Raw genomic sequence first — 24,981 nt, 5'->3', positions numbered from 1 at the left:
TTTCCTATAAAATTTAGGGGCCAAAGTATAAAAACGTTTGGGCGTGCCGGTCGACTTCCGTCAAGTCCTCTTCCCCAAACGACCGCGTGGACCAAAGCCAGGACTAGAACGACGGAGTATCTCCTGCATCATCCAGAACAGGCAACTCAATATTGAAGCTGGATGAAACACTATGACGTCACCAAAATGACCTGGCCAGCCAGCCAGCCTCCTACTCTTATCCAATGAAATCGGTGTTCCCTGGATGGCTCCTTAGACCCGAGCGACAAGGCTCCCACCTCATTTCCGCCCCCACCCTCTTCTCCGCCCCATCGCTGGTTTCCGCTTCATACTGCCCGTCCGATCTGGAACGGACGGTGGAGATTTCTTCTCCTGAAAACACAACCTTCGTCTCCATTATTAACTCAGCGTCCATCCTCATCAACGTTGCCAAGAAAAGAGGACCAAAATATTAAGGGAAAAAAATCCGTTATAAATCCGTCGCCGGCCGTGGTCGCGGAGCTGAATACGCCGGCACCACCGACGTCGCCCCGTCCTCTGCCGCTTCTCTCGCCTCCCCTCGACCTAGGGCTTCCTCCTGCCCTTCCTCTCCCGTTCGCTTGCCCGGATCTTCATATTTGCGGGAGTTGGAACCGGATCATGGAGGGGACCGGGAAGCAGACTCAGGCTCTGTCCTCTGCTCTTCTTTTCTTGGCCGCCTTCGTCGTCCTGGGGACGGGATCGCCTGCTTGCCCCGTGCCCTCGGTTGGGGACTCGATCTTGGGTCTCCCGGCCTCTTGCTGCGATTTGGATCCGACGATGATGCGTGCTAACTACCGGATCGGCGTCGTTGAGGTGCTGAAATATTCCCTTTTTTTACATAAATTTATTATCGCGTGTTTTTTTTTTTTCCACCTCGAATTCTAGTCTTATTTAATTAGGTTTCCTGAGAAAACATGCTCCATCTGGAATATTGTTTTAGGTATCGAAAGAACATATGATCCTGAAATAAATTAGGGATTTTCTTTTGTCGCACTACAGATTTGATAGCAAGCGAAGCATATGAGAATCCCACAAGCAATTTTGCAATACCTGCATCAGTTAACCCATATGTAATGAGCGTAACAGCAGATGCTTTAATGAAAATAAAACTAGCATTTATGCCTATTATCTATGCTAGATTTTCGTACGTATGAAAACATGATGTATTTCATCAAGGTTTCATGTATCAATCCGTACCAAATATTTGGGCAGAAGTCCGTAATAAGTCCTAGCTTTGTGTGTTGGATATGGTACAGGTTGTACCATTTGACCCCTATGATTAAAGAGAAAAGACGAGAGGAAGGAGGGAGAGTGTGGTGCTGATGAACAAGGAAAAGGCGAGAGGGGAACACAGGGAGAAAACACTTAAATAAGAGATGTGAACATAGGAGGGAAAAGAGCTGAAATATAATCCTAGTTTTGACCAGCCTATGTACTGCTGCCAGTCTGCAGTTAAATATCATCCTTACGTCATGCAATGGTCTGATAATTGAAACTCAAGGAATCAATTTGTGCCCAGCCAACCTGACTCCTGTCAAACTGTGTCAAACACAACTTGGGATACTATGACCCAAGCCCAGCATGGGCCAAAGGAAATAATTTTTTTTTAAAAAAAAAATCTGTAGAATTGCGAAAAATAAAATATTTTGGCTTCACTTGGCTTTTGGCCTACCATACTATAGAAACATGCCTTCCATTCAAAGGATCATTTCTTGCATTTTTCTAGTAATTGGGATGGTCTCACTTCCTCATTAGAGATTGATGTCTAATATCCGCCTTTGCCTTTAAATGTTTTCCTACATCTAAGCAATCAATGAGTTAGATGCACATCTCCTCCTCATTCAGTCAATTCCTTTTCTCATCCAACACTATTGTCAAAACAAGAAAAATCAGTATATGTTCCACAAAACAGGATAAATTGCAACCTGTCTTTTCTACCAATCTAAAACATTTAACATTCATATATAATGTTACTTGATTTCTTATTTGTATTAGAAGCTTAATAAAAATTTAACTATTTACTTCATAATTTAAATTACTGGGTCTCTGCTATGTTGATTTGGAAGATTACAGTTCAATGATCTAAGTATAGATGAGAGGTTATAAGAGTGATAACAAGTTGATGGTGCAACCTAAGTATAGACAAGAGGCTATAAGAGTCATAAGAAGTTGATGGTTGTAAATCTTAAACCTACTTAAATATTACTATATGTCTCATAGTATAAAATCACATTCTACTTGATGATTTTTTTTGTTGATTGTTGAGAATTTACATATTCTCATATTATTCAAATATATGTTACAACATCCATTCTATTTTATTCTGAATCTAAAACTACAGCTACACAAAATGAATCACATGACTGAAATATCACACTCTAATATATATATCCTGTTTTTTCCTATGGTGGTAATTATCTCTGCTAAGTTATTATCATTTTTATATTCATTAAACAAAGTACTAATATTACCAAACACTGTAATAATAAAGGAGAAGTGGGACACTAAACAATAGCAATATCATTAGCAGAATAAAATAATTCCAAAACATTGCAAACTTTAACAACACTAATCGAATTCATCAATATTATTTTGAGGTAATCTATCACATATTAGTTTTAGAAAGTCCAACTCTAACCATTTGTACTAAATTATAGCAAGTAAAATTGTAAACTATACCTCGCAAAGAAGAGTGGACAATGTAGATGAGAGTTTGGGATGAAATTGGTGGTTAAGTATTGATGGTAAAACAAAGAAAAATAACAAGAGATCAAGAGAAGATTATGGGAAAATATTGTGAGAGAATCACATTGAGTGCTTAAGAGTTGAGAGTTTGAGATGAAGATGAATGTATTTAGATGAGGGATGAGTTGAGGTGGGTGGGTTTTTATAGAGAAATTTTGATATTTTTTATAGATTTTTTTTTATTTACAACCAAATGATTGTTACAACCTTGTGATTTTAATAATTTTGGCCATTTGTAAGGTTATTAGGGAAGTTGAATGAGAAAGTTTAGAGATAAATATGGCTGAGACCACGCCCAACACATGGGATTGCACCTTGCTGCATGGCATGCAACCAGCCATACATAGTGATAGGCACAGTTGACCTAATAAGCTGGTCCATCCTAGGTTGTGCTGACTTGTGCGCAGGCTGACATGTTTGATACTACTAATAGAAGCTATGCTATTTGTGAGCATAAACTATAAGTTTTACATTCAATTAATGCCAAGTGATGGGATCCTTGTCGCAACAAATTCCCGTCACAAATTTGTGACGCCATCGCAATCACCCATTCAATCTACGGTTTGAATTTAATCTTAACTTTAAAATCGAACGGTGCAGATTTTCGTCACAAATTTGTGACGGGAGTCTATTGTGACAAGTAGCTTTTTTAAATAAATAAATCTTGTTGTCGATACAATTGAAGATGAACATGTGCACTTATTAGTAAAGTTTGATAAAAATTTTAATATTCTCAAGCAATTTAGTGTAGCTTTAATAGCTAATAAAATGAAAAAATAGATTGAAATATGGTATAATAAAAAATAGATTGAGATACCAACTCCTTTTAGAGCACAGAGCTAAAACTCTATAGCATAAATAATTCATTTATTATTTTATTAATTTAGTACAAGTAGTCACATAATCTCTTTTGGAGCGTGGAGTCAAATCTCTATGGTATAAATAATTCCTTCGTTGATTTATTTGTTAGATATAAGTAGTTATGCTTTTTTTTTTTTTAAATTTCACATGTATATGTTCTTTCTTGTTAATTAACTTATTATCAACAAGTGTCAACAAAAACAATGTAAGATAGGAAACACTACTAAATATCAAAAGGGCAAACAACATAAAAGCAACTCACAAGTAATAAGAGTGGAATAATTTCAAAATCAGGCTCTTTTTCAAGGACACTTCCATTGTCTATTTTCATCAATTTAATCATACACAAGGTACATGTAATGAAACTATTAGAAAGCACCCACCTTGAAAAAAAAAATCCACATCCCTACCAATCAACCCAAAATACCTTTATATTCTTCTAACAACTAAATATGCAACATAATGAGTGTGGTTGTTAATTATGATTCTACACCGTAAATCAATCATCATGGTAGAGACACTTACTCTACACCCAATCAACATCAAAAGGGATAACTAATGGATTCCCAAGCTTTACAAACACACACCATAACATCCTATCAAGAAGAGCCATAACCCATTATAACATAAACTATAATATTGAACAAAATCTTTTAATTGAATTTGCTATACTTACATTCATAACAAGGCTATGAAGGGGAAACAAAAGGGGATTGGGGACTCTGATTACTCACATTTGAAACAAGACACTAAGTAGTTGTTGCCACTCAAAAGAGTTCAAGAGAAAGGTTTGATTGTTGTTGCTCATAAGGAGAGGGGAAATAGGTTTTGACAATTGCTTGAAAGGAGGATAGGTTTCTATTGTCAAAGCGCTTTCAAAAATACATGGGTGTCCTACTCGAAAGAGGAAATGGGGTTAGACTACTGCTCAGAAGAGGGATGAGGGATGTGTGTCTGTTGCTAAAGCATTTTCGAAGATGCATTATGGACAATAATGGAGATGGATCTATGAGGTCGTAAGAAAGGGGCAGATGCTGTTGCAAGTTCACCAAGTGGTGGTGGTGGGGCTCATAGTCATTAGCAATTGTTGACGATGAGTGACTGCTGTGATGATTTGCAACTGAAGAGAATGGTGTACTCATTGAAAGAGAGACTCTATAGGCGAGGGCGGCAACTATGTGTGATGACTTTGTCAACAGCATCTACCCATGACGTTACGACTAACAAAGGCATACAAATAAGCATAATAGGGAAAGGTTAAGCTCCTCGTGCATATGAATAATCTTGAAAACTCTAGACCAAGTGAACCCAAGAGTACGACTAAAATATACCCAAATTGTGTGGCTTGATTCAATCATAACTCATCCAAATTGAGTCCAAATCGATATCATTCTAACTAGGGGGTGCAATGAACTGAATCGAGCCGAATAGTATAAAAATATTGATATTCAAGTTTGAGCTTGAAAAAAAATGTGTGATTTTCGAATTCAATTCGAAATTTGAAAATACAAATAATTTTGGCTCGAGCTTGGTTCGAATGAAATTCGAGCTTGAGTTTGGTTCAAGTTGTTTGAATCTTGATTCAAGCAGAATCAAACTATAGCTTGAAATGGCTCAAATTCGAGTTCAGTTCAAATTATTCGAACCTTAATTTGAGTATATTCGAACCAAAGTTGTATACCACAGAATAAAAATATATTTACTGTCTAATATAATAAAAATATTAAATACATAAACATATTAAATAAAGCTCGTGAGTGGCTTGTGAAAAATAAAACAAACTATTATGGGTTCGAATTTGACTCAAAATTATTGAACTTGTTCAAGTTCTGTTTGAATTTGATAATTTTGAATACAAATCAAATATTTTTTGAGCTAGCTCAATTCGTTTGCACCCCTAGTTCTAATTGTCATCCATATTGAATAATCAAGATCGGTCTAACCCCATTGAACTTAATCACAAGACCTACATGGTAGACTCACTAACTTTAAAAAAATATATAGTTACATCTCAACTCCATTTATCCTAAAATTTAAATTGATTCTCTAAAATAGTGTCAGTACCACTAATAAATCATAAATATAGATCATTTCTAACATTCAATTGATTTTTCTAAATTTGTCATACATAACATTACTAGTGAAATTGTCTTGCATAGACTTCAAAGGAGTTATATAATTTATGTGGTTGACTCAAATGGTTAGGACAAATATGACTTGATGATGAAGATGATGCTATTTAGTTCTTGAAACATCCTTGCTTACTATACTAATTAATAGAATGGGGTATATAGAAGCACAGGATACAGGATGTAGTCTAAATGGTTTCATGGTATAGATTATAGGAGAAAAGGGGGGGGGGGGGGGGGGATTAAATTTTTAGGCGATTTCACACACAACATGTGTAGTTTGATGAGGGAAAGTTATTACGAAGATCTAGAGAAATTCAGGTTGTATTTAAGAGAAATATAACAAAACCATTAAGAGCAATATAACAAAACTGAACAGATTCACATCCTTTTAAGAGAAATATAACAAACTTGGACAAATTCACTGCAACTGTTCAATTTTATCCTGTCTATTTTTCATAGTGACCATTATTACTTTTTGGGCAAATTAACATAGAACACATATACTATGATGAGAGAATGGACAATAGCAAATGTAAGTATGTTTTGGGTTGAATTTAGGATCAATACAATAAAATCAAAGAGGGTTAAATTGTTCAATTTTCACAACCATTTTACTTTTCTTTTTGTGATAGATTTATACAGAATGCATGTAGTGTGATGAGGCTTTTACGAATTTTCACATACACATGTAGTATAAATAAGACTTACATAAGAGTTTAGGGCTTCAACCCTCTTGCACTTGTTCAACACACCTTAAACAATCCTTCCTCTTCTCTCAATGACTAACCTTCATGATAGAACATAACAAGGGAGATTTAATGTAAGAAGGCAGCCCCTGCAATTCCGTCAGCATTACTTTTGATGGACATTGATCCATGTACAAAAAAAGGCAGCCCGGTGTACGAAAGTCCCCGCCAATGGGGGTCCCGGGAAAAGATCGGACCACATTGGATCTATCATACGCAACTTTATCCTACATTGCAAGAGACTATTTCCGTGACTTAATTCCATGACCGCAAGGTAACATGACAACAACTTTATCATTGTGCCAAAGCTTCCCTTCATTGATCCATATATAAAACATCAGAAAAATACTGCACAAGACACAATGTAAGATTAGAGACAAGCATAGAGCACATGACAACAGGTTCGGTAAATAAGCTTCAAGAAGAATTATATACTCAAAATGTTTAATGTACATACTCGGCCAATCTAAAGACAGAGATAAACAAATGAACTAAGTACTGAATTGGGAATATAAGAAGCGGAGCATGTCTTACAGCAACACCTAATGTCCTGATTTGACACTCCTAGTATTCAGCTTAAATCTAGCGACAAAAAAATAAAAAGGGATGTTATCTGTGTTGCATAATTGTAACAGCCTAATTAATCTGAAAGTACTTCTAATTTATTTCATTTAAATTATATTAGTTGGCTCTTATTTGCAATGATCTTTATATATTTTTCTATTATATGCATAGGGTGATGAAGCGGCTTTGCAACGGGCATTCAGCATTGTGCAAACAAACAGAGACAGCTATGTGGCTTTGCTCTTTTATGCATCCTGGTGTCCTTTCTCTAAAATCTTTACTCCAAATTTCCACATCTTGTCTAACTGGTTTCCAGATATTCATCATTTTGCATTTGAAGAATCTGTTATCAGGCCAAGGTACATCAAAAAGTTTGTTAAAATAACAAGATTCCTCAAATGTAATAATGTTTATATGGTAATATCTGAAAGTTGTCAATTGCAGTATACTATCAAAGCATGGAGTGCATGGTTTTCCAACCCTTCTTCTACTGAATTCCACTATGATGGTCCGTTATCGTGGTTTACGAACTATGAATTCCCTTATTGCCTTTTACAATCACGTCACAGGTATATTGTATTCTTCATGTGGTTGTTGGCCCTTGAAATTTTTTCTTGATTACTAGATCGCGAACTGCATAACTGTTTTTCATGGTGGTTATCTATTTTGTGTATCAATAAGTTGCTTCATTTAATACACTGAATATTGGATGCTAAAAGAATTCAACTGATGATCGAGAAAAAATAGTTTGGTGGACCGAAACTTCTGTAGCAAGAAATGGTAGTTCAAATTTCACAATCAGACATCATGATGCTTGTTCTGGACTTCGTTTTGTGCATGGGAATCCAATCTGCAACATAGTTCACAAACATATTCTAAAGGCTTTCCTTTATCTGAAAAAAAAGAAACAAAAAATTATACTTATTATCCCTTTTGTTATATTTTCAGGTGTTGACCCATCAGCAGGTGTTGACCCATCAGCAAAACCCATATCCCTCAATGGAATTATGGACTCGCCGAGGACTACTGAACCCATGGAAGACATGCAAGAAAACTGTCCATTCTCGTGGGCAAAGTCACCAGAGAAATTGCTGCAGCAGGATGGTTATTTGGCACTTGCAAGCTTCTTCCTGCTGATGAGACTACTACATCTTTTCCTTCCGAGCCTTAATGCTTGTTTCCAGAGAGCTTGGAGGAGGCAGATGCGATATGCAAGCCTGCAGAACGTATGGAATTGCCTCAAGGCCTACATGGAACAAGCTAAGCAGGGTTTCAGTAGGCTGCATCCGTGCAAGCAAAGCAATTTGCAGGAAGGTGCCATGAATGCAAGAGCCTGGGCTTCCCAGTCATTAGCATCAGTGTCGCTAGGTGAAAGTAGTTCTGGAAGAGCATACCCCACAGTCGAAAGGAATTGAAAGGCGAGACCGTTCGCCGCTGCTTGTACAGTGTTGCATATTTGACATTGTTTCGGTTTTAAGCTGCTACGGGCTGCAACAATTGTTCAAGCAGCCCTTCTTCCAACATGGCCTTCTCTTTAAGATATATTTAGATTAGATCGGCTCGACACTCCCTGATGATCTGATCTATTCCACTTTTCGATGCTTGACAACTTTAGCACCCGTCTCATTTGATGGTATGAAAACTTGTTGATTCATCCAGCATCAGGTTGGCATCTCATCTACTGAACAAGCCTGTTGGGTCAGAATTCTCCCTGTTCTAGTTCTTCATTCTAAAAAAAATTTCAGAAGCTCTAAATAGCATGACAATTACGTAGTAAAACGTTGTTCTTATAATTAATACTAATAACCTCTTTTTAATATTAAATGATAGATCTAACATCTTAATTAGGGATAGCAACAGCAACGAGTATTTCCGTGTGTGTCATCATGACTACATTGGCTATTTAATGGGATGTAAGTATTCCTTGACACTACGAGAATATCTTCAAACAACAATGGAAGTAATTTTGTCGTTGATTTAGTACAATTTAATTTCGTCATTAATTTAATACTCAATACATTAGCAATCAAAATATATTTTGATCGTTAATATTAGCCTTAAAATCTCAAAAATAAATCTAACGCATCCCTCCCTTGCCTTGAACTTTAATACCTTCTGAGCCATTTCAATCTTTGGTCACGGCGTGATCTTTGGTCCTGACGTGATTTTTTCGACGTGATCTCTTCTCCGGCCCTGATAAGCTTCTACCTCCTCTCTCGTTGTTGCAAAGTGTGGTGGCCCTCGTTGTCGTCACCTCAACTATAGCCTGACCACAGCGGGATCGATCGCGAGGCTAGCCACGCGCTCAGCCTCGATCGAGTGTAGGGTTGATCGTGTGGCTCGATGTGATATCAGGACAAATCGGACGGCGAGCTCAGCCTCAAGCAGCCGACCGCGTGGCTGGTTGCAAGCTCAGCCCTTATCGATCGCAAACTCGACCCGGGGCGATCGATCGAGACCTCGACGTCGGGCTAGCGCGAAATTGACCCCAGATGGCCACGATTGCATCCACGACTCCTGGGTATCGGTTGGTCGCAAGCTCAGCCCTGTTCGAGGGGTTGGGTTGCGGGCAACTGTGTTCAGATGCACGTGCAGTCTTGGCCGAGAGGCCGAGTGCGTAAACAGCCTTGGTCGGACGATGGATGGCCACGAGCTCAACTGCGGGCTCATCCTTAGCCACGAGCTCAATCGCGGACTCAGCTCTGGTTGTGAGCTAGACCAGCCAGAAGCTCAGCCACGGACATAATGTAATGCATAATATAATGGCATGTAAAAATAATTTTTTATACTTTTAGATATAAGTAATTGATTATTAGATTCTTGTTTCATAGTTAGGTCTAAGAGAATAAGTGGTATATTAAAAGAATTTCATTGTTGTATTTAAGGCATATGTAATGTGACTTATGCTAATCTTTTATTATTTTTTATTATCTTTAAGTATCTGAGTATTTATTTTTAGCCCGTTTGCTATCTTCAGTAGTATTATTTATTTTGAGGTTCAAATTTATATTTAATTTAAGTTTAAATGTTGTTGATAATATTATGTTTTAATGATTTAATTAAGTTTATGCTATAATTATATGTATGTTTAGTTTTACAAGTTTAATAATGTTACAAATTTTAATTTTTTTAGGTTTAAATGTATATGAATAAAATTTAAAGTACTATAGGTTAGAAAATAGATTTATCACTGATGAATATTTTAAAAGAGTTGAAGAGTTTGTGGAATTCGTTAAGCGTCATCTAAACTACATGAATGGTGATAAGTTACGTTGTTCATGTACTCATTTTAAATGTAGAAATATGATTTTTCGTGATGAGAATACTATGAAAGTACATCTAGGTAAAAACAGATTTGTTCTAAATTATTACAATTAGTATTGTGATGGAGAACCTTATGTGTTTAATCCAATTGGACATTTTAGTGCTTTGTCATATCTGTCTCTATCAGCAAGAATCATCATTTAATGACAATACAATGCAATCAATGATTTACGATACGATGAATGCGTTTGATCATAGAAATATTGTTGAAATACCAACACCTAAAGTTTAGAAATTATATGACATGTTAAAAGTTAGTGAAAGAGAATTATAAGAATATATTCCTTCTGGTCATTCCTAACTATCAACTATTGTAAGACTATTAAACATAAGGCAGGACATCATTGTTGGATTGCAACGGTGCAAACATAGTTCCACATCTAAAACACATGAAAAAGATCATGGATTTAAAAGGATGGAAGATATCTCCATTGGAATGAGGCCTTTTGGGGAGAACCCAAGAACAAAGTCATAAGGGCTTAGGCCTAAAGTGGACAATATCATGCCATTATGGAGATATTTTGATTCCATCGGTACTAACAAGTGGTATCAGAGCAAGGTCGCTTTTCACCGGACTAACCGCCGGAAGAGCCATGATCCAAATCTAGCTATATGGGTTGAACCTTAAACAAAGGAAGTGGGTGCTCCCATGTCTGAATCAAGAGGACCAGACACCATGCAGGGATCTAACCATGTAGGTTGAATCTTAAACAAAGGAAGTGGGTGCTTCCATGTCTGAATCAAGAGGACCAGACACCATGCAGAAAGTCCTAGTTGCGGTTAGGTAGGAAGTCCTAGTAGGTCGGGTGGACCGAGGGGCAAAAAGTCCTAGTGGATCGAAGATTCGGATATCAAACGAAGGCTTTCCATTTGAGGGGAGACTGTGATCCTTTGTTTGAGGGAGGATTGTTGGGTTGCAAGGGTGCAAATATAGTCCCACATCTAAAACACATGAAAAAGATCATGAGTTTAAAAGGATGAAAGATATCTCTATTGGAATGAGGCCTTTTAAGGAGAGCCCACAAAGCCATGAGGGCTTAAGCCCAAAATGGACAATATCATGTCATTGTGGAGATATTTTGATTTCATCGGTACTAACAATCATTTCTCAGAATGATGCTACGGTGACATTTGTCAATTGATATATATCAAAGCTTTTCTCTATTGATAACATAATAATTGATAGCTTCTACATATTGGAGAAGAAGAAAAATTTAGCATGGAAAGTTATGTATTACTTCTCGTTAACTGCTAAACTTCAACGTTTGTATATATCTGCCGCAATAACAAGCCACATGAGGTGGCATCATGAGCATGTACACAAAAGACATAATGTGTCATCCTGCTGACTCTCTTGCATGGAAACATCTTGATACAACATTCCCTTCTTTGCGAACCACATAATGTAAAACTGAGATTTTCAGTAGATGAATTTCAACCATTTGATCAATCTAGACAGTAATATTCATCTTGGTCGATTATAGTAGCACCATATAATTTACCGCCATGGATATGCATGAAAGATGAATTCATGTTCCTTACCGTACTTGCTCCAAGTTCAAAGAATCCAAAAGAGAAGATAGATATTTTTTTGAAACTTCTGATTACTGAGTTGAAAGAATTATGGAATGTAGGGTCTCTAACTTATGATATTGCAAGTAAAATTACTTTTACCTTGTATGCTGCTTCATTATGAATGATTAGTGATTTTCTAGCATATTCAATATTATTAGGATGGAGCATGGCTGATAAGTTAGCATGCCCACATTACATGATAGAGTCGGATGCATTTTCATTACCTTACAGTAGGAAGATATCTTGGTTTGATAATCACTGTAAATTTTTACCGAAAGAACACCTTTTCAGGATAAATAAGAAAGAGTTCATAAAGAATGCAATGGTCAGAAAACTTCTGCCTTTAATCAAATCAGGAAATAGATAACTATGGATTTGTCCTAGTAAATCAGATGGGTTATGGTTATTTAAATAAATACATTGTTAGAGTGTGCACCTATGATTAAAAGAAACAAAGCATATTTTGGGAGTTATCATATTGGAAGTATTTGCTCATTCAATATAATTTAGATGTGATACATGTGAATAATAATTTTTTTAATAATAATTTTTAATAATGTGATGAATGTTATGGGCAAAACTAAAGATACAACAAAATCATGTAAGGAATTGAAATAATTAGTTAACAGACCCGAGCTGCATCAAAATGAAACAATTGATAAATTTTCAAAAGCTTGTTATACCTTGGATAAAGAAAGTAAATAAATATTGTGTAGTTTGTTAAAAGAAGTCAAATTTCCTAATGGATATGTCTCAAATATGACTCAATGCATGAATATAAATAAATTAAAAATATTTGGAATAAAGAATCTTGACTGTCACTTGTTCATGCAAAGGTTTATTCCAATAGTCATTCATTATTTACTTCCTAATAATATTTGACAAACACTTACAAAATTGAGTTTTTTTTTTCAAAAATTTGACATTGAGAGTTATTATGATAGCAGAAATGCTTCGGCTCAAAACAGAAATACCTCTTATACTTTTTAAACTTGAGCATATATTCCTACCTAATTTTTTAAATTCAATAGAACATCTACCAGTTTATTTACCTTACAAGGAACAACTAGCTAGTCATGTACAGTACAAATGGATGTATTCATTTGAATGATTTTTAAGAAGATTAACAAAAATATCCGTAACAAAGCAAGAGTTGAGGGGTCAATATGTAATGTTTATCTGATTGAAGAAGATCTTCTTTCTGCTCATATTATTTTGCTGATAATGTGAAAAATCAGACATCGTAAGTGTTCTCAAAATTTTAATGATGCTCAACCAATAGACTCAGAGATGTTTTCTATTTTTAAGTTTTCTAGTAAGACAATGAGTATATTTGTTAGTAGATGGTTAAATTCAAAAAAATACCATGCAACAAGAACATGCATACTCTTGAACAGTGACGATGTCAAACTCTATTTAAAGTGAGTTAACCTCTAAATTGAAACATTTATCATGTTATGTTTGTTTGTCATACCATATGTTTTAAAATTACCTTCCTTAACAACTTATACGAAGAATAACTACAACTACAAAATCCATCAATAAGTGCAAGTGAGGTGGAGAAAAAAATAGAGATGGAATTTGCATTTTGGTTTGAAATTTATATATGTTAGAGAATAATTTTTTCCCAGTATTTTATAATCAATTTATATCATATCTTTTAGATAAGGATCGTAGAATTTCAAATGTGCAAGACAAAAGGAAGTGGAACTCTCCGTAACATGAGTCTTTTCTGATTACAATATGAATAACTTTAAATTTCATATGGCACAACACGATTCACATATAATGACCTCTAATTCAAGTATTTGCGTAAAAGGATCTATCATCAACACTAATACTGAATTTGATTACTATGGCAGACTTGACAAAATCATTGAGGTCGAATATCCTACTTTACCCATAAAAAGATGTGTGTTATTCAAATGTTCATGGTATGATCTGACTTCAAGAACAGTTACTAAAATGCATGCAAACTACAATTTAGTTGAGGTTCATACAAATAAAAGATTTAACAAGTTTGAACCCTTCATTTTCGTGGTACAAGTTGGTCAAGTTTTCTATCTTGAATACTCGATGAAGAGAAGGAGATCTAGTAAATGGTTATCAGTTTGTCGAATCAAGCCTCGCTCGAACATAGAAATGTCAAACTCCATCACGGCCCAAAATCATAATGCATTTCAAAATGAGAAAATGAAGATATATTCAGTTGATTCATATTCAATCCACATCCTAATTACTTATAGATGTAAATATCACTTACGAGAAAATAGATGATGGAGACATGTCTAACAGTGAGGAGCTTGATGATCTAATAGTCTAATGATGAAGAATTAAAAACTGTTAATGTTAATGATTCAGATTTTAATGATGATTAAATATTAGAGTTGAAAACTATTATTACTATAGATATGCTTACTTTTTACATGTTGGATTGTATATGTTATAATATTATTTTACAGATATAATCATGTCAACTAGTGCACCAACACACACAGACTTGTTGGGTATGTATTGTGTGTTATAATGATTTTTATTTTCTTAAATTTTAGTAAGTAATTTAAATATTATTGATATTATACAATATTCTTTAATACTAATGTTTTTTATAATGTTGTACAGAAAAATATACCCGGGAGCTAGGCCATGAGGAAGAATTCAAAACATAGAACAATTATTGTCAAAAGTTGTATAAGGACTTGATGTATAAGTGAAGAAGAAATAAACAAAGTCATCATATATACCAGATGAGATTTGGGATGCATGACAGAACATTTGGGTTGTAGAAAAATGATAGTGAAATTCAGTGACTACTCAAAGCAATAGAAAATGATAGCTTCAGTGGCTAGGAAATGCTAGGGTTGATGGCCCAAGCACAGGATCATTAAAGTATACGATTGGATCATGATCTATTGTAGAGCATGTAATAGACTTGGTGAGTTTACAATAACGTTATTTAAAATTTTATAATTGATAATAAATTATTTTAATTTTTTAAATTTTTTTTGCAGGCAAATAGTTTACACAGATCTGATACTTATTGAGAGATATTTCATAATACCCATAAGAAAAAGGATGTTACATTTATGGATGCGAGATCAAAGGTCATAGATGTAAGAATATAAACATTATTACCATCCATATTTAAAAATGACTAATTTTATTAATTATTTATTAGATAATACTAATATTTTTTTACTAGGATGATATGACTAATCAAGTTGAACAGGTGTCTGAGCCTACTATAGAGGGAGAGGACTTATAGATTTTATCAGATGAAGTTATAAATGATATATATTATGATGCTGTTGGTGGAAGTAAAAAAGAACATTAGCTCCCATACATGAGTTGCATATGATCATGTGATGGCTCCTACGACCAGGGGTCAACCCAGTTCTTCATCCACTGAAGTGCAAGAATTATGACTAGAAAATCAAACATTGAGGGATTGGGTCATGATATTAGAGTAGTCAGAGCAGTCGATAGATGATCGGGTTAGAATGGCAGTAGAGCAGTCAGAGCGGTTGATGGATGATCAGGTTAAAATGGCAGTCGATCGATAAATGCAAGAATTCTTTGCTCGCTATTCATTAATGAGTCCTTTTCCTTTTCCAATGTCACATGGTCCTAATAAGTAGAAATTCTTTGGTGTGTTAACCTTCAACTTAATTTTTGTATTTATCACTCATTAAATATTATAATTGGTTACGTTAAATTTGATATTACATGCAATTCTAATTATATTATATTTTTTTCATAAATAATGTAAATACCTAACGGAGCCCTAGCCTTTCGCGATTCTTCTCACACTTCACGTCTAACGGAGCCCTAGCCCTTCGCGATTTCTTCCGCATTCCCTCGTCATATTCCCTACACCGCACGCCGCCGCACGATTTCTTCCACACTTCACGCCTAACGGAGCCCTAACCCTACACCGCACGCCGCCGCAGTTTCTCCCGATCGCCCTCTTCAACAGCCGCAGTTTCTCCCGATCGCCCTCTTCGACAGCCGCCAGACACCGACACCGCCCTCTCATTCCGACGGCTGCCGGACACCGACACCGGCCTCTCATTTCGACGGACACCGACACCGTCGTCTTCCTCGCGCACTCCGAACGGAGCCCTAGCCCACGATCGTCCTCTTTCTCGTGCACGAGAGGTATGTGTTCTCCCTTTTGTTTTAGAAATAAGGCTCTTCCGACGGAGCCCTAGCCTCTATTCCTACTCACCTGGTCCTGCTCCTCGTCTCCTTCCTAAAGGATGGTCCGAATGATCTTATCTTCTTTCTGGTCAGGGGCAAGGGTTTGAGTTATTTCCGTGATTCAAGTTGCTGCCCTTCTTGTCTTCCTTGAGGTAGCCTTCTGTATAGCTTGGCTTTGCAACAGCAACATCTTGACAATATAAGTTTTCTGCCCTTAGGGGCCCTTCTCTATACATTCATAAATTCCACATACTATGTAGCAATCCAAAGTATTACTATTTATTCTTGATCTTCTTCATATATTTTTGTCCCATTACAGCTCAACTTTATGACAACAAGACTAGTTTTGTTATCATCTCAATCGCTTGCAGTTAAATCAAATAATATCCTTTTAGTTATTTTTTACAGATCAAACTCATTTAATATTTCTTCATCACATTTGGTCAATACATTGCTTTGCTATGGTTTCATATATGTCCTTGCACCAATAATAAATGATACAATCAAGTGAATATTCCTTGAGAAGACAGAAACAATGACATAGGAGAAATACAATGCATCATGTAATTAACAAGGTCTACACTAGTATCATTATAACCTTTAAAAATGACAGAACTCTATGAAAACTAAACTAACAACTTCTACTGTGATCTGTAACAGTCTAGTAGAGATTATGCCCATTTCCAAGTTACAAACTACTAGTTCTGTTCTTGAAAGCTGAGAAACTACCTTTTAGAAATAGCCCCTCCTGTAACGCAACCAGCAATAACTGTGTTTGTGGTGTCATGTTTCGCTCGAGCCTGTAAAAGGAATTACCAAATCAAGTCAGGTTCAAGCTAAACAAGATAAAATCTATAAAGCTATTTCTCTTTATTCATATACCTTCTCAACAACACATTCAGCAGCTGAAAAGATGAGACCCATGAGACCAAATGCCTTTGCAGAGCTAATACTTCTCCTGACTCATTTGCTTTGCTTGAAATATTAATTGCTGCTTGGTAGTCATCTCCTCCTGCATTATAGGGTTATCCAGAGCCCCGAGAAACATGCCCATGAAAAAACCAAGTCCACCAAGAACTACTTTTTATTAGGTACACTTTCTATTTGTGGTATTCCACCTCTTGCTTGTTTTTGGTCCAAAGATGAAATTCTTAATGAGAGTTGGTTGTATTCACCAATTTTTGCAATAATATTTACTTACTTTTGATGGGCATTTGCGCATAAATTATAAAAATTACAGTAGCACCAATAATAGCTCGTTCCATTCAATATCTCTATGGGGAAAAGAAGTTCCAAAAAAAGTGGATAGAAATTTTCTTTTATCAAAAATAGAGAATATGGTCTTCTTTTTTTCAAAGGATAGATATAAAATATCTAGTAATCTAAACAAAAGAAGACCTTATTCTTTCGAAAAAATATACAATTGGTCCTACAATTGTGGTTATATAGATATTTTTTATACTAGAGTTTTTACCTTGAGTATAAGGGGATTAACCAAACTAACTCAGTTTTTTGATAGAAATATAATTGATGGAATTATCAATGGGGTTGTTGTTGCAAGTTTATTTATAGGGGAAGGAGTCAAATCTATGGGAGGTGGACGAATTTCTTCTTATCTATTTTTGTATTTATTTTATGCATCAATTTTTTTATTCATTTAATAATTTTCTACAAAAAGTCAATAAAAGTCAAACTATTGACTTTGACCATTGACTTTGACTATTGACTTTGACCAGAGAAGAAGACTTAGACTTGGACCATTTAGACGTGGCGGTTGAAAAAAAAAAGAGAAGAAGAAAAAATAATAAGATTTATCTTTTATAATATAAAAAATAAATACTTTTTTTTATTAAGAATAATTCTTTTTATTTTTTATTAAAGATAAAGTTTATCATTATTTACTCAATGGCTACGATCAAGTCTATCTCTGATCAACGATTAGGATCACATCAACAGATCAACGACCAAGAGAAAGTTCATCTACAATCAACGATCTAGATCTATTCTCTTGGGTTATAAATAGACTTAGAGTTTTAGAGTTAAATCATCAATTACTTTTGTAATCTTCTCTCTGAGTCTCTGTGCTACAATTGTAAAAAGCTTCTCCGCCTAAAGGAGTTTTTGATTGAGCGTTAACTGCCTTGGAAGCAACGATCCAGTTGCAACCAAGTTTTTTAAGACGAGTGTTATTCTTCTAAACCGTCTATTCACCCCCCCTCTAACCGGTCCAACTCGATCTTATATATATTTGATATTCTGCGCAATCCGCGCTGTGTGACTCTGTGCACGACACAACCGACCCATCGTCGTTGCCGCCGACCGTCGGCCCGCCACCACCAGCCGCCAGCCCGGCACCGCTGACCGCCGGCCCGGGCCCGATCGACACGCCACTCGCCGGCGCTTCGGTCGGCGTCGGATTCCGATCGGATTGTGGTCGGAATCCAACGCAATTTGGCCGGAATGCAGTCGGCCTTCTGGCCGAATCACGATCGTGCGTGCACAAGAGAGTCGTGCAGAATATCAAACTCATATATATATATATATATATATATATATATATATATATATATAGAGAGAGAGAGAGAGAGAGAGAGAGAAATGATATCCCGCGCGACGGAAAATCCCGACTCCCGTACGCGACCGCCCGACCTCCCGCCGTTCATCGCCGCCGTTCTTCGCCGTCCGGTCACCGCCGGCCACCATCCCGGGCTCGTTGGAAGCGCAACTCGACGGCGCACACATCGGCACCGGATTTCGGCCGGATTGGGCCGGAAATTCCGGCCGAAACCGCCCTGTTCGCCGATTTCGCCGGAATCCGGCCGGATTCCGGACCGAATCGGGGCCGGACTCCGGCCGCGATCGATGCCCGGCGCCGGGCGCGTCGTTCCGGCACCGATTCCGCCGGAATCCGATCGAATTCTGGCCGAAATCGGCCAACAGTGTCTGTTGGCCGATTTCGGCCAGAATTCGAATTCCGGCGGCCGGGCCGGACTCCGGCATCCACCGGACCGCCGGTGAGTTGCGGTTCCAACGGGTCCGGTCCGGCGGCAATCGGTGGTCGGACGGCGATGAACGGACGCCGGGAATCGGCGAACGTCCGAGGAGAAACACTGTGCAATCGCGAGAAATGGACGGCTGAGATCGGATCGCGCACGAGCGCGCAGCGGGCTGTTGCGCAGGATATCAAACTCGTATATATATATATATACAGTTTTGCTATTATGGGTGACAGTTTCCTGCGCGTCCCGTGAGCGCCTCCATCCGAGCCGTCCGTCCGTCCGATCGCGTGATCCGAGCCGTCCGATTGCACAGTGTTTCTCCTCGGACCTTCGCCGCTTCCCGCCGCCCGTTCATCGCCGTCCGACCACCGCCGGCCGCCAGACCGGGCCCGTTGGAACTGCAACTCGCAGGCGGTCTGGCGGTGGCCGAAATTCGGTCGGATTCCGGCCGAAATCGGGGCCGGGCTCGGCCGATTTCGGCCGCGGTCGACGCGGCCCGGCGCCGGCACGTCGACCGCGGTCGGATTCCGGCCCCGATTCGGCCGGAATCCGGCCGAATTTCGGCCGAAATCGGCCGCCGGTGTCTGGCGGTCGACCGCGGCCGGACTCCGGCCCCGATTCGGCCGGAATCCGGCCGAATTCCGACCGACAGCGGCGCCAGGCACTGTTGCCCTTGTTTCGGCCGGAATTCCGGCCGGATTCCGGCCCAATCCGGCCGAAATCCGATGCCGAAATGTGCGCCGGCGAGTCGCGGTTCCAACGGATCCGGTCTGACGGTCGTTGGTGGTCGGACAGCGATGAACGGACGGCGGAAACGCGTGAAGGTCGGCGGTCGACGCGCACAGACGCGTAGGAAGCCGGCGCTGATAATAGCAAAATTCTATATATATATATATATATATTACTATATTATAATCTGTTACTATATTATCTGTTACTATATTATAATCTAATTAAATTAAATGTGCGGTAGAATTAATCATATATATATTTACATTTAATTTAGTAGAGAAATAATGAATGAAAGAGTTGAGCATGTAGTTGGGTCATCATGTGTTCATGCCTTACGTACAGACTCACGGATTGATCGTGTGCATATGACCACATACCAAATTGCTGCCTTGTCTGGTTTCGTCTCCTGAATCCGGTTTATGGATTTGACTCATCCGGAAACCGGACCGGACGCGGTTTACACAGCCGAACCAGTCGCATGTCGGTGTCTAGAAGCAATCCGCCGCTTTTTGACCGGTCCTGCAAATTGAACACAAACCGTGAACCAAAAGAATTAATTAATTAGTGATGCTGATTTAAGTATTGTTTTTATTTATTCTATAATTTTTCATTTTAAATTATAAATAATAATTAACGTATTTATTTAAAGGATGGTAAATGGTCCGTGCCCCATCCAAGTAATTAAAAGTGTATAAGTTTATGTTAGTTTTTTAAATAAATATTTATAAAGTCAAATAAATTATTAAATTATGAACAAGCCTGAGCATTCCTCATTAAAATTATAAATAACCCTGATCAAGCTCAAAATAAATAAAAAAAAAAAAAACCAAGTTGTGTCGATGCGTCTCCCTCTACGTACGTGCATGCATGCATGCAGAGGTCAAACCATCCCTCCCTCCTCATCTTCTCACAATTCGATCCATTCGTGCATATTAATTGAATCGTTTAATCGATCAACTAATTATCCACAAGTTCACATGTTTCACATACCAATTAATTTATACAATTTAATTTGCACTTGACCCATTGAACGATGACTTGGAATTCGAAAACAAAATACATCATCAAGTCAAACATGTCTTCAACTCTCCACAAATATAATTAAACACATACATAAATAATTCTTATTATTAACTGTATTTTTTTGGTCAACCATCAGCTAGCCATGCGTGCATGCACAACTAATCATCAATCCTTGCCTATAAATAATCCTCCCTGGAGAACAATTCGTTTCACAATTAAAGAACTGAGGTTGGTTTTCATTTTTGACACCTTAATTCTTCTCATCGATCAGTGGAGTTGCATTATATTGATTCCATAAAGAGAGAGAATATACATACATACAAAGGCTGTGGCTATATGTATATCTACCTGATGGGTTCTGCCTCAATTGAAGCTCTGGCCATGGCTGGCGTTGACTATTTGGAGAGTGGCATAGATTTGGATGATCAGGAGTCTGACAGTATGCCTCCTCCCTATCTGTTGGCTGTGGATCAAGAGGGTTGCAGAGAGACCGATGATGACGACGATAACAATGACAATGATCATAAGGGGGAGGATGACGGCCATGATGAGGAGAAGAGGATGAAAGTATTGTTGGTATCGTGGGCAAAAATGGTGGGGTTCTTGGCTCGAAGGAGTTGTTTTTAACTTGGATTAATTTTTCAGTAGAGGATTTAATTTGTATATATGTTGTAGGTGTTCGATCGAGTCTATGTTTTTAATGTTTGGATAGTTCATTGAACTTAACTAAAGTGGAGATTATATGTATTATAATAGTTCCTGTATGATTATAGATGTGTATACGTGCTTCTAGATAATGTAATCCTTTGAGACAAGTCTTATTAGTCCTTGAAACTAATCTTCAAGATTTGTTCTGATTTTTAATCTATATATATATACATGTGTATGAAATTCTTCTTTGACAATATATATATATATATATATATATATATATATATATATATATATAATAAAAATTATTATTTTTAAATTATTGCTTAATTAATCATCTAGAGATCAATATCAAAAGGTGAACTCCCCTTTCCATTCTTCCTCCTCTGTCTTCACCTTATGTTTTACCTACTATATAAGAGCGGAGCTAGGTACAAATGTATTTGGGAGCTCGAGGCTTGCTCGGAAATTTCTTTGACCTTGATTGGAGATTGCCTTGATCTTGGCTGTTAATCAAAGATTATCGTAGTATAAGCCTAGGTTTTTTTAATTATTTTTCATTAAAAAAATTTAATCCAGATTGATTATAATTCCTAGCTAGCTCCGTCGCTAATATGGTAGCTACATCACAACCATCAACCTCGCCTCCTACAACGTGTTCGACCCCTCTTGCTCTTGAACCTTACTTTCTTTGAATTTAGCCTTGATGTTTTACTTTGTCCGAGCTCATAGATTTCTCCATAACTAACCACATCTAGGGATTCTTCTCCAAAAAAAAGTATATTTGGAGTTCAATAATCATGAAATCATTGTAATACATAAATATTCCCGTCGTTTGGTTGGGGGTCATCCATGATTACCTTGGTTATGTGATTACCAAGTAATCACCTAACCAAGGTTATAAGGAATAAAACATAACCTAATGTTGTTTGGTTTAATCCTAGGTAATAAAACAAAACATTGTTTGTTTGAAGGTTTTAATACATTACTTACTTTAACATTTACTATATTACCCTAGTTCAATTATAATAATTTTTTACAACTAAATTAATTTGATATTTAATTATTTTTAAAATTAAATTAAATTATTAATTATAATATTAATAATATAATATATATTATAAATTTTAAAATTTTAAATTATCTTAAGAGAGGCTCTAACAAATGGGGATAAGTATTTGAGCAAAACCGAATCGATCGAATTGAATAAATCAAAAATCGATTAGAAATTGAAAATGCCAATTAGAAATTTATATTTCAAACTAGGAATACATGAAAATAAATATTACCTGTGGCAAAATATTACTTGACATACGCTACTCTTTGACAAAGCTAGTTTCACACAAATACAAAATTAAAAATTCACACAAACCTAACTTAAGTCCATAAGAACACAAAGGTGTACATAGAACCTTCAAAAAGAGATTGTATTGCACCCAACAACTATAATACATCAAACAACTAAGTTAAATTTCATTGTTAGAAATAGAACAACAACTATGATACAACAAGTAACTATTGTACTGATTTAATATCATCTTACTAATCAATAACTCAACTAAATTTTTCTCATCATATATAAAATAAAAACTACAATGCAACAACAAACACAACAAAGTTGTGAGTTACAACTACTTAGTCTCCCCTAGATCTGAGTTTGTCCATCCATTGAACTCATCCAAGACTATATCATAGTAAAATTTTGATATCTCAAAGCTAAGATACACCTGATCCATAACTCTTCAGTCATAGTTGATTCTTTTACAAGTTCTGCAGAGGATTTCTGTTACAAGCCACTAAAAACTCTATGTCATCATGTTGTACTTCATCACGAAACCTTTCATTCTTTTTGATGGATTCATAGACCATTTTTAGCATGATTTCGGTATCATCAAATGAACCAATTGAAGTACCAGTTTTGTTGTCAATTAAATCCACTGCACTAGACAGATCACTCCCTGATATCTGCTTAGCACCAGCAGCACTGACAATCATTTGCTGGTATGCCTCAACTTCTTTCTGCAATGCATGCTTCTCTCTTTCTTGCCGCACAGAATCTCCATTTCTTCTTCATCATATGCAAATTTCTCTTTTGCCATTATATTGTCTCGTATTGCTGAACTTCCATTTGAATTGCTGATTTCTCCTCCTGGAGTCTGAGTATCATGGCCATTGCTTCATCAGCTGCACTTGCAGCAGCGCTCCTCTCTTTTTCCAGATCCTGATAAAGGGCAGCTCGGGCAAACCTTTCTTCTTTGAGTGCTTGTCTCAGTTCTCTTATTACATCACAATCATTTTTCTCTTCATCACAAAATCTCCCAATGCCATTAGACAAGACCTTAGTCGTAGTTTGCAATGCATTCATAGAACTGACTTCTTCAACCACAACATTCTGGTGACCTAGAAATAATTTAAGCAATGTTGACACTTAAGCAGCAAAAGGTTGTTGATGCTGAAGCTGAACTAAATTATATGAAATTGTAAGGATGGAAGTGGAGATCACAATTCTGTACCTGAAAAAAGAAAATTGGTTCCAGGAATCGCATTTGCAGTGCTCTGTACCAAAGGAAGAGGGTCGTTGATGCTCAAAGGAGTGACAAAGATCATTTCCCCTTTTTGATCCTCCGCCGGAGAAGGTAAGGCAGACAAAGAAGCACTTTTGATGAAAATATTCTTCTTCTATCGTCTCCATCGTTTGAGTGCATTCGATGACCTCTCTTGTCGGAGGACCGCCTTCCCCTTTACATCGGAGCGGCAGAGTAAGCTATTAGAGGAGGAGCGGAAGCGGAAGGGGAAGGGGAAGGCTTCGAATCTTGGAAAGCGGACAGGAGCGGAGTAAGCTGTAAGAGGAGGAGCGGAGGCGTAAGGGGAAGGCTTCGAATCTTGGAAAGCGGAGAGGAGGGTTGCGATCGCTACGTGGACGAAGGCTTCAAATCGCCACCACTAGGGTTTCGTTCGAGCGATCGGGGACAGGAGTCAGGTTTTGCTCGCGGGGGTTCGCTGAGGGTGTCGCTCGTGGAGGGGTAATTTTGTAAAAAAAATTATCTTAACCCCGGAATCCAGAAAAACCAAAGTTTTCCTTGGTTTTTCAATTCCGGGTTGGATGCCCTCTTATGCTGATGTATGCTGACGTGTCAGGCATAAAATATTACTTGGGAATCAATGATTACCTAAACCAAACAAGGTTTTAGTTGATAACTTTCGATGGATAACCAAGGTAATCACGGATGACCCTCAACCAAGCGCACCCTTAGAGTTTTCTTTATGTTTTCAGTGGGAGGGGAGGTTGCAAAATGGTTATCTCACACCTTCTTTGTCACTAAAAGACACTCTTTATCTCAAATTAAAATTCTAAAGTTATCAATTGCATGTCTTGGCACAACAGTAAAATTCAGAGTTCACCCTGGG

At 37.3% G+C, this 24,981-nt stretch overlaps 1 protein-coding gene across 1 annotated transcript; it reads left to right on the top strand.

The window, feature by feature from the left end:
- The first annotated feature begins 440 nt into the window (after positions 1-440).
- LOC141813492 (5'-adenylylsulfate reductase-like 3) lies at positions 441-8,683 on the top strand. The gene is made up of 4 exons (XM_074701468.1): positions 441-834; positions 7,241-7,428; positions 7,514-7,638; positions 8,018-8,683. The coding sequence occupies exons 1-4, from the start codon at positions 640-642 to the stop codon at positions 8,482-8,484; spliced, it is 975 nt and encodes a 324-aa protein (XP_074557569.1). The 5' UTR covers positions 441-639; the 3' UTR covers positions 8,485-8,683.
- The last annotated feature ends 16,298 nt before the right edge of the window (positions 8,684-24,981 follow it).

This window comes from Curcuma longa, chromosome 1 (genome assembly GCF_044706935.1).
Source record: "Curcuma longa cultivar G26 ecotype Majalengka, Jawa Barat chromosome 1, ITB_CL_G26_1.1, whole genome shotgun sequence".
NCBI classification, from domain to species: Eukaryota; Viridiplantae; Streptophyta; class Magnoliopsida; order Zingiberales; family Zingiberaceae; genus Curcuma; species Curcuma longa.
The sequence above is the reverse complement of the archived record's forward strand: the minus strand, read 5'-3'. Positions and strand labels throughout refer to the sequence as shown.